The sequence below is a fragment of the Aulonocara stuartgranti genome (genome assembly GCF_965226115.1).
Source record: "Aulonocara stuartgranti genome assembly, chromosome: 1".
In the NCBI taxonomy this organism is placed as follows: domain Eukaryota; kingdom Metazoa; phylum Chordata; class Actinopteri; order Cichliformes; family Cichlidae; genus Aulonocara; species Aulonocara stuartgranti.
Window position 1 is genome coordinate 28,818,621 of NC_138939.1, and position 12,511 is coordinate 28,831,131.

The 12,511-nt window shown below is 46.9% G+C and overlaps 1 protein-coding gene across 1 annotated transcript in view; it reads right to left on the reverse strand.

The window, feature by feature from the left end:
• The window catches only part of fbn1 (fibrillin 1), a 64,231-nt gene extending 62,620 nt beyond the window's left edge, over positions 1–1,611 (reverse strand). Inside the window, exons 1-3 of the mRNA XM_082534333.1 lie at positions 1,517–1,611; positions 1,239–1,365; positions 779–1,054 (exon numbers count right to left, since the gene is read on the reverse strand). Of these exons, the coding sequence (XP_082390459.1) occupies positions 779–966 (188 nt within the window). The 5' untranslated portion in view covers positions 967–1,054; positions 1,239–1,365; positions 1,517–1,611. The remainder of the gene's footprint in view (positions 1–778; positions 1,055–1,238; positions 1,366–1,516) is intronic.
• Positions 1,612–12,511: the final 10,900 nt, after the last annotated feature.

Below are 12,511 nucleotides of genomic sequence, written 5' to 3' on the forward strand. Positions count from 1 at the left end.
GAAACCAGACAATTGAAGCCATTTGGATGTTGGAAACAGTGGTAAGTCTGCATGACACAGTATGCAGCCTGTATGCACTTCCTGCACTGAACCCAGATGTTCAGATAGATTAACTTAAAGCATGTCAAATAAAAATGCCTGTGGAGAATGCTCATTGAGTTGTGTGACCTTCATCAGCTGTTTGCTGTCATCACTGAACACAAACGTTCTTTCTTTTCTGCATTGGTTTCCTCCTGTCTGTCTTTCCTTTCTGTCGCTCTCTCTTTCTCACACACACACACACACACACACACACACACACACACACACACACACACACACACACACACACACACACAAAACCTCTCCAGCAGTGACCCACTGTGTACAGCTGCAGATGTGATTTATCCACAACTGGGGTGTGGTGTTTTTGGCTAGAAAGAGGATTAGGCTGTTACTCTCTTTCTTTCTCTCTCCCCCTCTCTCTCTCTCTCTGCCACAGCCACACGGCCAATGGCCTCCTTTGTTTGGATGTAATTTATTATTGCAGTCAGCAGGAATGTGATATTCTTGCCAGTATTTAATTACTAAACCTTTTCTCCAAACTTCCCATCACAGACAATGTCACTCATGGGTCCCAGTCTGCCTTTTTAAAAATACACAAAATCACACACACACACACACACACACACACACACACCAATTAACATGTGAGGACAGACACCTGCTCCAAGTTTAAAAGAAAAGAAAAGAAAAGATTTCCAAAACTGACTTTGCCGGATTATTAGAACCACATTACCCTCTGAGGACGTCCGTCCCTCCCCTCCTCTTGGCCCTACTGGCTCTGGTGTCGGTCTGCTTCGTCGCCAACTCAGTGATTTCGGTATCTGCCACCTCTGCTGCGTCTTTAGCCTCGGCACAGAGCGACAGTAAAGCCACAGTCACGGCCAACTGCAGCAGCCGTCCTCCACGCTTAATTTCTGTCATTTCCACTCTCAAGTGTACGACTTCAGTGAAGAAAAATCACCTTATGTAGTTTCCCAGCCCCGTCGACCTCTCCTGTCTGGAGTCAAAGCTGCACAACAATAAATGCAGGAGGGGAAAAAACATTTTGAAAGGAGACAGTGGAGACTGCAAGAAATCGTGGGCAAAAAACCAAATAAAAAACACTCTGCTGTTGTCACTGGGTTGGTGGTGATAGGTTTGCAAAAGCATGCAAAAAAAAATTTAAAAAAATGTATCACCAGCCAATTCCTTACCTTGTCTCCCGAATAGGAGATTCGCTTGGGACTCGACAGAGGACTGTCTGCACTTTGACTTGCAGGTAAAAACAAAACAAAACAAAAACAATAAAAACAAAAAAACAAAAAAACGTGTAGGAGCAAACTGTGGAAAAGAAAAAAAAAGCCACTGAAAACCGTCGCTTAGGCTCCTAGGCTATAAATAGATGCAACTTTTGAAGTCTGCCCGAGCGCATCCAATTGTGCACAGATAAGTTAGCTGATGCATTCCAGAGGATGAGAATGGTAAAACTCACTGCGTCTCTCCTTTCCAGCTGAGGTCTTTCCTCATCCCTGCTCAGCTCAACTTTCCCCAAACTCCCCCCTTCCGTGCCCTGCTCTCGCGATACAATAAAAATCTTGAGGTTAAAAATGCACTTTAAGCCGCGGACCTTCAGCATGCAGCGACACTATAACGACAGAGTCAGCCCAGAAAAAACCGGGAGGATGAAGACGTTTATATGTTTGTTTAAAGTCTGAATAATATAAATAACATGTCTTTTTTTTCATCTTTGAAACCAGTACACCTGCTCCTCCTTTGTTTAAACGTGGTGACACAGAACAGTTCCAAACGATAATCAGACGAACCATTCTCTCCAGTAGTTATAAATATTAAAGAAATGTAATTTCTTTCGCTCATCCCCTCAAAAAATAAAAAAGTCACTGTTATTCCTCTTGATATATGTCCGGTGGATATTTACACTGTCCATATTTGAGGAATTTTGTCCAGTCCAGTGATAGTTTTCACACGCATTGCTTCATGTCTGCAGCCACACCCAGCAAATATAGAGTCAAACTTGCTCCTCGCTCCAGTCTGCTATCCCTCTAAAACCAAGAAGAACAAAAAAGGTTTTTGACACAGTATAGGCTATGTGTTCCATTGCATTGGCTTTCATCGCTGTCTTTTTTCCTTCTATTATGCGCATTCTCCTTTCACACGAGTCTGAGCACAGCCCAGTCTTACACATTCGTTTTGCATTTTAGATTTTATAGCTTGAACGAAGCCTCATGAAATCACCACAGAAAGTTGCCATTGCCAGGTTGAGACAACACACTAAATTCTCCGTGTTTTATGTAACCCTTTGTCCATTTTTCACCTCCCTCTGTAAAGACGTTGATGACAACTTGCTTCAGCTGCTCCAACAGGTGTCCCACCTTATGTGGAGTTGATCTGCATTACAGTTTATATCAGCTTCCACAGCTATTCTTTTCTTTGACACTCAGGTTGAGGCACGCATCTCCATTAGGCCTGCTGACATCTCCAGTTGGATGTCTGGCCACCAACTCAAACTTAGTCTCAACAATGCTGTGCTGCTTTTTCTTTACTCTGGAAAGTCCTGCCCTCTGCAAGGCCTCTTCATCACTGCGTACAAGACCACGTTTGCTCCTGAGCGGACTGCCAAGAATCTGCGTCTGCCTCAAGACGACCAACTGTGAGGCAGCTCCCCGAGAGCAGGTTTGGTCTTGTGTGTTTGAAGCCGTATGCTGCTGCAAAGTCTGTAAAGATTTGACCTGAATACTGTGGCCCATTATCAGACATGAGGACCTCTGGGATGCCATGACGGGCAAAGAAAGATTTCAGGTGAGTAATGACGTCGTTTGATTTTGTCCTGTTTAACAAAGCAATCTCAACAAATCTAGAGTGATAGTCAACAGCGAGAAGGTAAGTTTTCCCTCCCAGCTCGAAAAGATCTGTGCCCACTCTCTGCCATGGGCGGGCACGGTATTCTGTTGGCATGAGTGGCTCACTGTTATTGTGTCTTTCTTGAATACACGTTTTGCACTTGAGCACCATCTCAGAGATTTGTTGACTCAGCCCGGGCCACCACACTGTTTGGCGTGCACGAGCTTTACATTTTACAACACCTTGATGTCCTTCGTGTAGTTTTTCCAGCACCTCGTTTCTCATTGCTGAAGGAATGACAAGCCGTGTGTCTTTTAACAAAAGGCCGTCTTCAACAGTGAGCGTGGCTCGGTCAGGCCAGTAATTTCGCAGTAAAGGCTCTTGTTTTGCATGTTCTGGCCAGCCTTCGGTGCACATGTCCATGACGCGAGCACACACACTGTCGCTTTTCAGTTGTTCCTTCAGTGTTTGCATATAAGATGAACTGACAGGCATGTTTGCTACAATACTGTCGACATATATGTCTGTGCTTTCCATTAGCTCTTTGTCTGACAGGTTCATTGGTTTTTTCAGAGGTGAGCGGGACAAAGTATCTGCTGTCCAGAGCGATTTCTCTGGGGCGTACTGCACAGTGTACGAGTAACGCATGAGTCTCATTCTGAATCGCTGGATCCTGGGTGGCAAGAGATCCAGAGCTTGTCCTCCCAGTAAGGAAACGAGAGGTTTGTGGTCCGTTTCAAGACAAAAATGTTTACCAATCAGGAAATCACGAAAACGCTCACACGCCCATGTAGATGCCAGTGCCTCTTTTTCCACTTGTGCGTATCGTTGTTCTGTAGGAGAAAGGGACCTCGATGCATACGCCACTGGTCGCCATCCTTCTTCCCACAGCTGCAAAAGAACACCTCCGAGACCATAGGATGAAGCATCTGCTGATACTTTAATGTCTCTGTTGGGGTCATACATTGCGAGCACTGGGGGTGAGGTCAGGGCATCTCGTAATGTTTTGAAAGCTCTCACTTGGTCAGTTCCCCAATACCATGCGTTCTTTTTGGAAAGAAGATCTCGCAGGGCTTTGTCTTTTTCAGCTAAATGGGGGATGAACTTGCCCACTTGATTCACCATGCCCAGAAAACTGCACAACTCTGACACATTAGTTGGCTCTGTCATTTCTGTAATTGCCTCCGTTTTCTTCGGGTCAGGACTGATTCCTGTATCCGCTATGATGTGACCCAAGAAAGCAACCTTGCTCTGGGAGAGCTCGCATTTTTCAACATTCAGCGTTATGCCTGCTTTTTCCAGTCTTTGCAGTGTAGCATGTGTAACAGAGTTAGAAAATAGCTTAATGAATTTCCTCAAAATTGATGTGCTTTGTGAATAGTTGGAGCCACCTGGTGGACAAACACAGCAACTGCAACTGTTAAGGTTCCAAATTGCTGCGCAGCGCATGCCTCAGCAAAGGAAAAAAACTCCCAAGCTGGTGGTAGGTGCTAGTGAGCGATACTGTTGTCAATTTTGTAATTGTATTAATGAAAACACCCTCATAGTGGTAATTGTCAACATGTATTTTGATTGTAAGCAGTACTAGCATGTATCCCGAAAGTTACAGGCATTTTGATGCATGGGTAGTAACTTTATTCACGAGTAGCATTTTTAGTTAGCATGCTAAGCTAATACTCGTTAGCTAGTCGGGTGCTTTTTGACTTGCACTCAGCTCTAATGCTTCTCTATGAGATTGTGATTGTTCTAATTCTTTTTAACAGAACTGAATGTTGCAGTTGCTTTGCAGATTGTTAATGAAGACTGTGTGCTGTTTTCTTTGTACCAGGTAGGCGCTGTTAAGTATAAGTTTTAATTGATGCTGTTGTATAGGAAAAAAAATGATGAACAATGATGATTGTTTTATAATAGAAAAGCTGTTTTTATATGTTATTGTTGTTGTTGGTTAGGAAAAAGGAGAAAAATAAATAAATAATATTGCTACTATACGATCACAAGTTTGGTTTCAGCTAGAACTTTTAAAATAAAGATTTTGTTGATGTTGTGTTGTATAAATATATCTTAGTCATTTGTTAAGTGTTATGTTTGGAAAAGGAAAAAGGAAAAAAACTCCCAAGCTGGTGAACTGAATGTTGCAGTTGCTTTGCAGATTGTTAATGAAGACTGTGTGCTGTTTTCTTTGTACCAGTTGCCAGAATAAAGAGGGAGCCCAGAGTAAGGGCAAGTCCAGCGTTGCAGTGCCGTCCTTTCTACATGGGCATATCACACCACTTGCACAATAGACTCTCAGAACAGCAACAGCTACATTGGTGCCGTGACTCTGTGATTTGAGATCAACTTGATGCAGATCTCCAACCCAGGTTGCAGTGTATTGTGCTTAAAGATTCATCCTTTGCTCGTCTTGGACTGTGAATTACGTTGAGGTACTGGACTGTTTGTTCTTTGATTTGATGGGACTCTCTCCGGACTGCTTGTGCTGACACCTGCAACTCTGAATATTTGTTATTGGCTACGTTTTGTTTTGGTTTGTTTTTCTTGCTTTTCCTTTTTTTTCTGTTTATATGCTAATATGGCAAGCAAATTCCAGCTGAGTGATATATGTGAAAATGTTCTCTCCTCTGTTGGGCGGGGTAGAGGTGCAGCACGTGCTCATTTACTGTCACATGGGTCAGTTGGGAGGGATGAGGGAGCTTCACCTGTGTTGCCTGGGAGGGTTGGAGCCTTTGGGTCGGATTTAGATCCGGATGAGTCTCCCGTGGGGCAATTTTTGCGGGGCGAAGCACGTCACTCCACTCCCGGTGATGGGAATGACACATTAAACCAGTTTAGTGACATGATCTTTCAACTTGGTTCACAGATAGGTGAATCTATTGCGGCCAGACTTATGTCTAGTGGAGCTGTTGGTGATGTCGACCGAAATAATGCTCACTCACATAACCAGACTTCACATTCGGGTGGCGATACGAATACACCTAGTGAAAACACTCAATTCAGTGTTATTGTAAAATCCGACAGGGAACCTGTCATTTTCAGGGGTGATGGTACAGACAAGTACACAGTGACTGAATGGGTTGAGTTGATGAAATCATACATCAGGAAGCAGAGTCTTGATGTGTCGTTGCAGACAGAGGAGGTGATGGGGAGGCTAATGGGGAAGGCCAGGGATGTAGTTAAGATAGGCTTGAGAAGTGATCCTGCGCTTATTACTTCCTGCGCCCCTGATGTCATATTCAACATGCTGATAAGGTACTTCAGCAGCACTTCCTCTTGCCTACCCCTGCAGGACTTCTACTCAACTCTGCCTTCTCACAGGGAGAATCCTGTTGATTACTGGATACGCCTCAACAAGGCTGCTGATATGGCTGAGGAAGGTTTGAAGCGTCAAGGCAGGCGAATGGAGGACATTGGTGGTGAGATCGCTAAAATGTTTGTGAAACACTGCCCAGATCCTGAGCTCGCATCTGTGTTTAAGTACAAACAGATACATGAGTGGACGTGCAAGGAGATTCAGGAGAGGATAGATGAGTATCGGCGCAAGAGGGTGTCTTCTGTGAGAGTGCGCGTGGTTGAGGCCCATGCAGCAGCGCTAATTCGTGATGACACGCGTGTTGAGCTCTTGAATAACGATGACAGGAAGTCTTCTGGTGTTGACGCGCTTCCTACGTCACCCCCGTCACCTGGGGTAGGACCCTCTGTCTCACCCTCTCCTCTCTTGTCCCAGACGCAGCAGATGTTTCTTGCTCCAAGCTGTCCCACTGTTCCTCCTCTATTGTCACAGGATGGGGAACGGAATCCGACGACCTCAACTCAGAATAGATGCCAGACTATTCCCCTGCATTACCAGAAGCAGTCTGCCCTCCCTGCTCCTGAGCAGCAGTTCCCCCACAGTCAGCAGCCCAGCGACAATGCTGTGCTTGGTGAGATGATGTCGATGCTCAGGGAGCTGTTGAATAAAGCGAAGGCTGGGGATGGACATTCCCCCTCACGGCAGGGTGGCAGACGAGTACAGAATCGGGCCCCTTTGTTCAATGGCAGGAGCTGTCAGGTCTGTAATAAGGAGGACCACACTACACAGTCCCATTGCCGCTTTGCCCGACTCTGTTTCACATGCTTTCAGCCCGGTCACACACGTCGCTCGTGTGCCAATGGGGCCTCTACGGGTGACAATGCCCAGGGAAACTAGACGACCTGTGCTTTGAGGGAGGCTGTACAGGTCATGAAGAACACTCCCACACACATGATGCAGCAGAACTGTATGACAATGTAAAGGACTTAGACAAGTCTGAGAGAGTTATTTTTCAGGACACACAGAGAATCAGCAGCAGTGACAGCCTGTTCTACACTCCTGTTACAATCGGAGGCAAGTCATCCCTTGGTGCTATTTTGGATAGTGGTTCAATGGCCTGTTCTTTGAGTGAAGTAGCGCTGCAGAGGCTTGCTGCTGCTGGTGCTATTGATTTGAGAAATCAGGGGGCACCCACTGTTGTTTTTGTTGGCTGTGGTGGTGTACGAGTGAAGCCTAAATCAGTGGTGGAGCTTGACATGGAAGTGTATGGGTGTCGTATCTTGGTTCCAACCTTTGTTGTTGAGAATCAACAAGATGACTTAATAGTTGGCTCGAATGTCATCAGACATTTAATCCGTCAGTTCAAGAAAGATGCAAGCTACTGGGAGGCAGTTTCGATGTCGCGTTCAGGGCATCAGGAACTTGAACAGTTCCTCTCTCTGCTTGCTGGCCTGGAACGCTGGTCTGGTACTGAGATACCAGACAAAGTGGGCACAGTCAGGTGCAACAGGGCTGTCACCCTGCCAGGTAACAGTGAGTTTCTTGTATGGGGGAAACTTCCGAAAGATGTTAAGATATCTCCCGGCTCTACTGTAGTTACTGAGCCAACCACCTCTCGCTCTGCACCCAGGGGCATCATGGTCGCTAGAGTGGTGACTCCTCTCTGGGGAGACAGGTGGGTCCCACTCAAGCTCCTTAATGTCACAGACAACCCTGTTATTCTGCGGAGGAATGCCAAGCTTGCTGATGTCTACACCTGCCTTGCATTGGAGGATATGGAGGTTCCAGAGCTCAGTCAACAGTCTACTCGTACAGAGCCCACTGGGACATCTGTACCCACAGTGGATGTTGGTACTGTACAGGAGAGGCTGGACCGTGTTGGCCTGGGTGACCTGGACCTGAAATCCTGTGATGTGTCATCGGACTGGCAAGAAAAGTTGGCTGACCTTGTGGTCAATTATCAAGATGTCTTTTCTCGCCATCATCTGGACTGTGGTGAGGCTAAGGGCTTTGTACACAGGATTCGACTGACAGATGACAGGCCATTTCGTCTCCCCTACAGGCGTGTGCCTCCTGCCGAATACCACAAGCTCCGCCAGGTTCTTAACGAGATGGAGGAGAGAGACATAATCAGGAAGTCTACTAGCGAGTTTGCCTCACCTCTTGTCCTTGTGTGGAAGAGAAATGGCGACTTGTGAGTGTGCACCGATTTTCGATGGCTCAACAGGCGGACGCTAAAGGACGCTCATCCCCTGCCACATCAAGCTGATTGCTTGGCAGCCCTTGGTGGCAATGCGTTTTTTAGCACGATGGACTTGACTTCTGGCTTCTATAACATGCCGCTACATGAGGAGGATCGCAAATACTCTGCATTCACAACACCCATGGGTTTGTACGAGTATAACCGCCTCCCTCAGGGTTTGTGCAACAGCCCAGCCAGCTTCATGAGAATGATGACCTGCATTTTTGGCGATCAAAATTTCCTCAGCCTGCTGTGCTACCTTGATGACCTGTTGGTCTTTGCACCATCTGAGCAGTTGGCTTTGGAGAGATTGGAAATGGTTTTCAGCCGACTTCGCCAACACAACCTGAAATTGGCCCCAAAGAAGTGCTGGCTTCTCAGGAGGACGATGAAATTCCTCGGGCACATCATTAATGAGTCTGGTGTGTCCACAGATCCTGCTAAGGTCGAGGCTGTCAGCAATATGACCATTGCGGACCTAATGGAGCCTGATGGGATCACCCCGTCACAGTCCCGTGTCAGATCATTTCTGGGGATGGTGAACTATTACCAGCATTTTGTGCCCAATTGCTCTGCCTTGGCAAGGACCACACTTTGACCTTCTGTCTGGCCAGAAGCAGAAGCGCAAGGGGCGGGCACGTGTGAGCCGTGCTATGCAATCTCGGAAGCTGACACCTACTGACTGGACACATGATCATCAACAGTCATTTGAGGATCTGAAGGCTGCTTTGGTGTCCTCAGTAGTTTTGGCCCATCCTGACTTTGCTCGCCCTTTTGTCTTGTCCACCGACGCCTCCTTGGATGGGCTGGGAGCAGTTCTTTCACAAGTTCAGGAAGGTGATTTTGTGGCTAGACCAGTTGCATTTGCCAGTAAATCCCTTTCCCGTGCCCAGCGTAAGTACCCTGCTCATCGCCTTGAATTCCTTGCGTTGAAATGGTCTGTGTGTGACAAGTTCAGCCACTGGCTCAAGGGACATGCCTTCACGGTGTGGACTGATAATAATCCACTTACACACATTATGACTAAACCTCATCTGGACGCCTGTGAGCAGCGGTGGGTGGCGAAGCTGGCATCTTACGAGTTTGATATCAAATATGTCCCTGGTTCTAAGAACATTGTCGCAGATGCACTAAGCCGTCGACCGTTTGTGAAGTTGGCTGTCGGAGAGAGGTTGCTCTGCTGTCCCTATAGCAACCTAGTTGGAGAAGCTCTTCCCATCTCTGTTGGCTCAGTACAGGAGGCATTTCGACAGTCGAACTCCAGTCGACATCTCTTCGATGGCCAGGTCGAGGAGGAGCCTAATGTGTCGGTGCATGCTAAGAACCAGTCCTTGACTAAAGAAGAGGTCTCTGCCATCTTTGAGACACATACCCTTTGGGAGTCGGGTGCCAGAACGCGTGCTGTTGACATCCTCCAACAGCTTCCACAGCTACTTCTCCCTGCAACGGATGCTCAACCTGTGTTCTCTGAGGGTGAGCTTCGTGAGGGGCAGTTGAGGGATCCTGTCCTCTCCAGAGTGCTGTACTTTGTGGAACGTGGCCGTCGACCTTCCCGGAGGGAAAGATCCAGTGAGTGTGCCATGGTCATTAGGTACCTTAAACACTGGGACAAACTGATGATGTGTAATGGTGTCCTTTACAGAGTATCTAGGGATCAGGTCTCCAAGAAGAAGAGATACCAATTTGTTGTTCCTGATGCCCTTAAACCCGAGGTCCTCCAGGGCACACATGACAATGCTGGCCACCAGGGGCAGTTTAGGAGCTTGTGTCTGGCCCGCCAGAGGTTCTTTTGGCCGCACATTGACAGAGATGTGAAGGATTATGTGCGACAATGCCAGCGGTGTGTCATTGGTAAGGCAGCTGATCCTGAGGGGAGGGCACCCCTGGAGAGTATCAAGACATCTGCACCTTTGGAAATTGTGTGCATTGATTTTTGGACTGCGGAGGATTCTAACAAGAAACCTGTTGATGTGCTGGTAGTGACAGACCATTTTACTAGGATGGCCCAGGCCTTCCCTTGCCGAGATCAGTCTGCTAAACAGGTTGCGAAGCAACTCTGGGACAAGTATTTCTGCATTTATGGATTCCCAGAGAGGGTCCATTCTGACCAGGGCGCATCATTCGAAAGTCAGCTGGTTGCCGAATTGCTCAGGGTTGCTGGTGTGAAGAAGTCTCGGACGACGCCGTACCATCCAATGGGCAACGGTAGTGTGGAACGTTTTAACAGGACACTGGGCAACATGATTCGTGCCCTCCCTCCTGATGCGAAACACGACTGGCCCCGGCGCCTCCAGACCCTGACATTCATGTATAACTGTACTGTGCATGAGACAACAGGTTACGCTCCTTTCTATCTCATGTTTGGTAGGGTCCCCCGTCTTCCAGTTGATGTGCTGTTCAAAAACATACTGAAAGATCCTGAAATCGGTTGTTATGATAGCTACGTGGTGTCCCTGACAAAGGATCTTCAAGAGGCAATGGCTATTGCTCAAGGACATGTTGACAAAGAACAGAGACGTCAGGCTGAGCTCTATAACCGCCGTGTGAAGGGGAACTTGATCGCTACGGGTGATAGAGTCCTGGTTTCCAACAGACGTGAGAGAGGGAAGCGAAAAACAGCAGACAGGTGGGAGTCCGCCATATACACTGTCGTTGGTGTGAAACCTGCTACTCACACATATGTGATCAAGAATCCTATCACTGGACAGGAGAGGGTTGTGCACCGTAACCTGTTGATGCTTGTTAACTTCTTGCCTGTGGACGTGGACAGTCACGCAGATCGCACCTTTCAGTCTTCTTCTGAAGCTGGATCTGGCGATGCCATGGATGCGACGGGATTGCTGTCTTTCTCAGAGAGTGGGGATTCTGTGAACAGAACTCGGCAATGGGTTGACAAATTGTCGGCTGCACGTTCGGACAGCTGTGAGGGCGCTGAGCCCTCTGGTCATGTTTTGAGCATGGCTGATGAGCCTGAGAGTGTGAGTGATTTGCACCATCAAGCCGGTTCAGTGACCTCTGAACGAGACTGCTTATCGGCCCCCTCGACTATCACTCAGGGAGGGAACAGACAACTCACGCCTTCCACCCACTCTGGTCCTGGCGATGTACAACCAGTCAGATCTCGTTTTGGACGCATTGTCAAACCAGTCAATCGGTTGCTCCATGTAATGTCCACTCAAGAGGTTGTTAATGATGCAAGTCAGATGATTGGCAAAGTCTCTAAGTCATTACGTCAGGCTTTTCAGTAAGTTTTTTTTATTTTCTACATTGTGGTTTCCAGTTTGGTGTATTCTTTGTTCCATTCTGGTTTTCCATTGCACCACCATGTTTGAACTTCGGTCCCGATGCGGGGACATTTCTTTTTCTGTGGGGCATGGTTTGTGTGGGGTGTAGACGGCATCCTGCATCCAGGAGCTGGTAGTGAGTTGGCGCCGCTCACTCTGCTTCATCCTTTTGGGGATACTTCTTGAGTTGGTGTGTCTATATAACCATGTCGGGTCTGTTTTCTTTTGGGTTTCTCTTTTGTTTTGTTGATTTTGGTGGATGCTGTGGGTTGTGCATCTTTAATTTTGAGTGAAATTCTGCAGGGGTGGATGTAACAGAGTTAGAAAATAGCTTAATGAATTTCCTCAAAATTGATGTGCTTTGTGAATAGTTGGAGCCACCTGGTGGACAAACACAGCAACTGCAACTGTTAAGGTTCCAAATTGCTGCACAGCGCATGCCTCAGCAAAGGAAAAAAACTCCCAAGCTGGTGGTAGGTGCTAGTGAGCGATACTGTTGTCAATTTTGTAATTGTATTAATGAAAACACCCTCATAGTGGTAATTGTCAACATGTATTTTGATTGTAAGCAGTACTAGCATGTATCCCGAAAGTTACAGGCATTTTGATGCATGGGTAGTAACTTTATTCACGAGTAGCATTTTTAGTTAGCATGCTAAGCTAATACTCGTTAGCTAGTCGGGTGCTTTTTGACTTGCACTCAGCTCTAATGCTTCTCTATGAGATTGTGATTGTTCTAATTCTTTTTAACAGAACTGAATGTTGCAGTTGCTTTGCAGATTGTTAATGAAGACTGTGTGCTGTTTTCTTTGTACC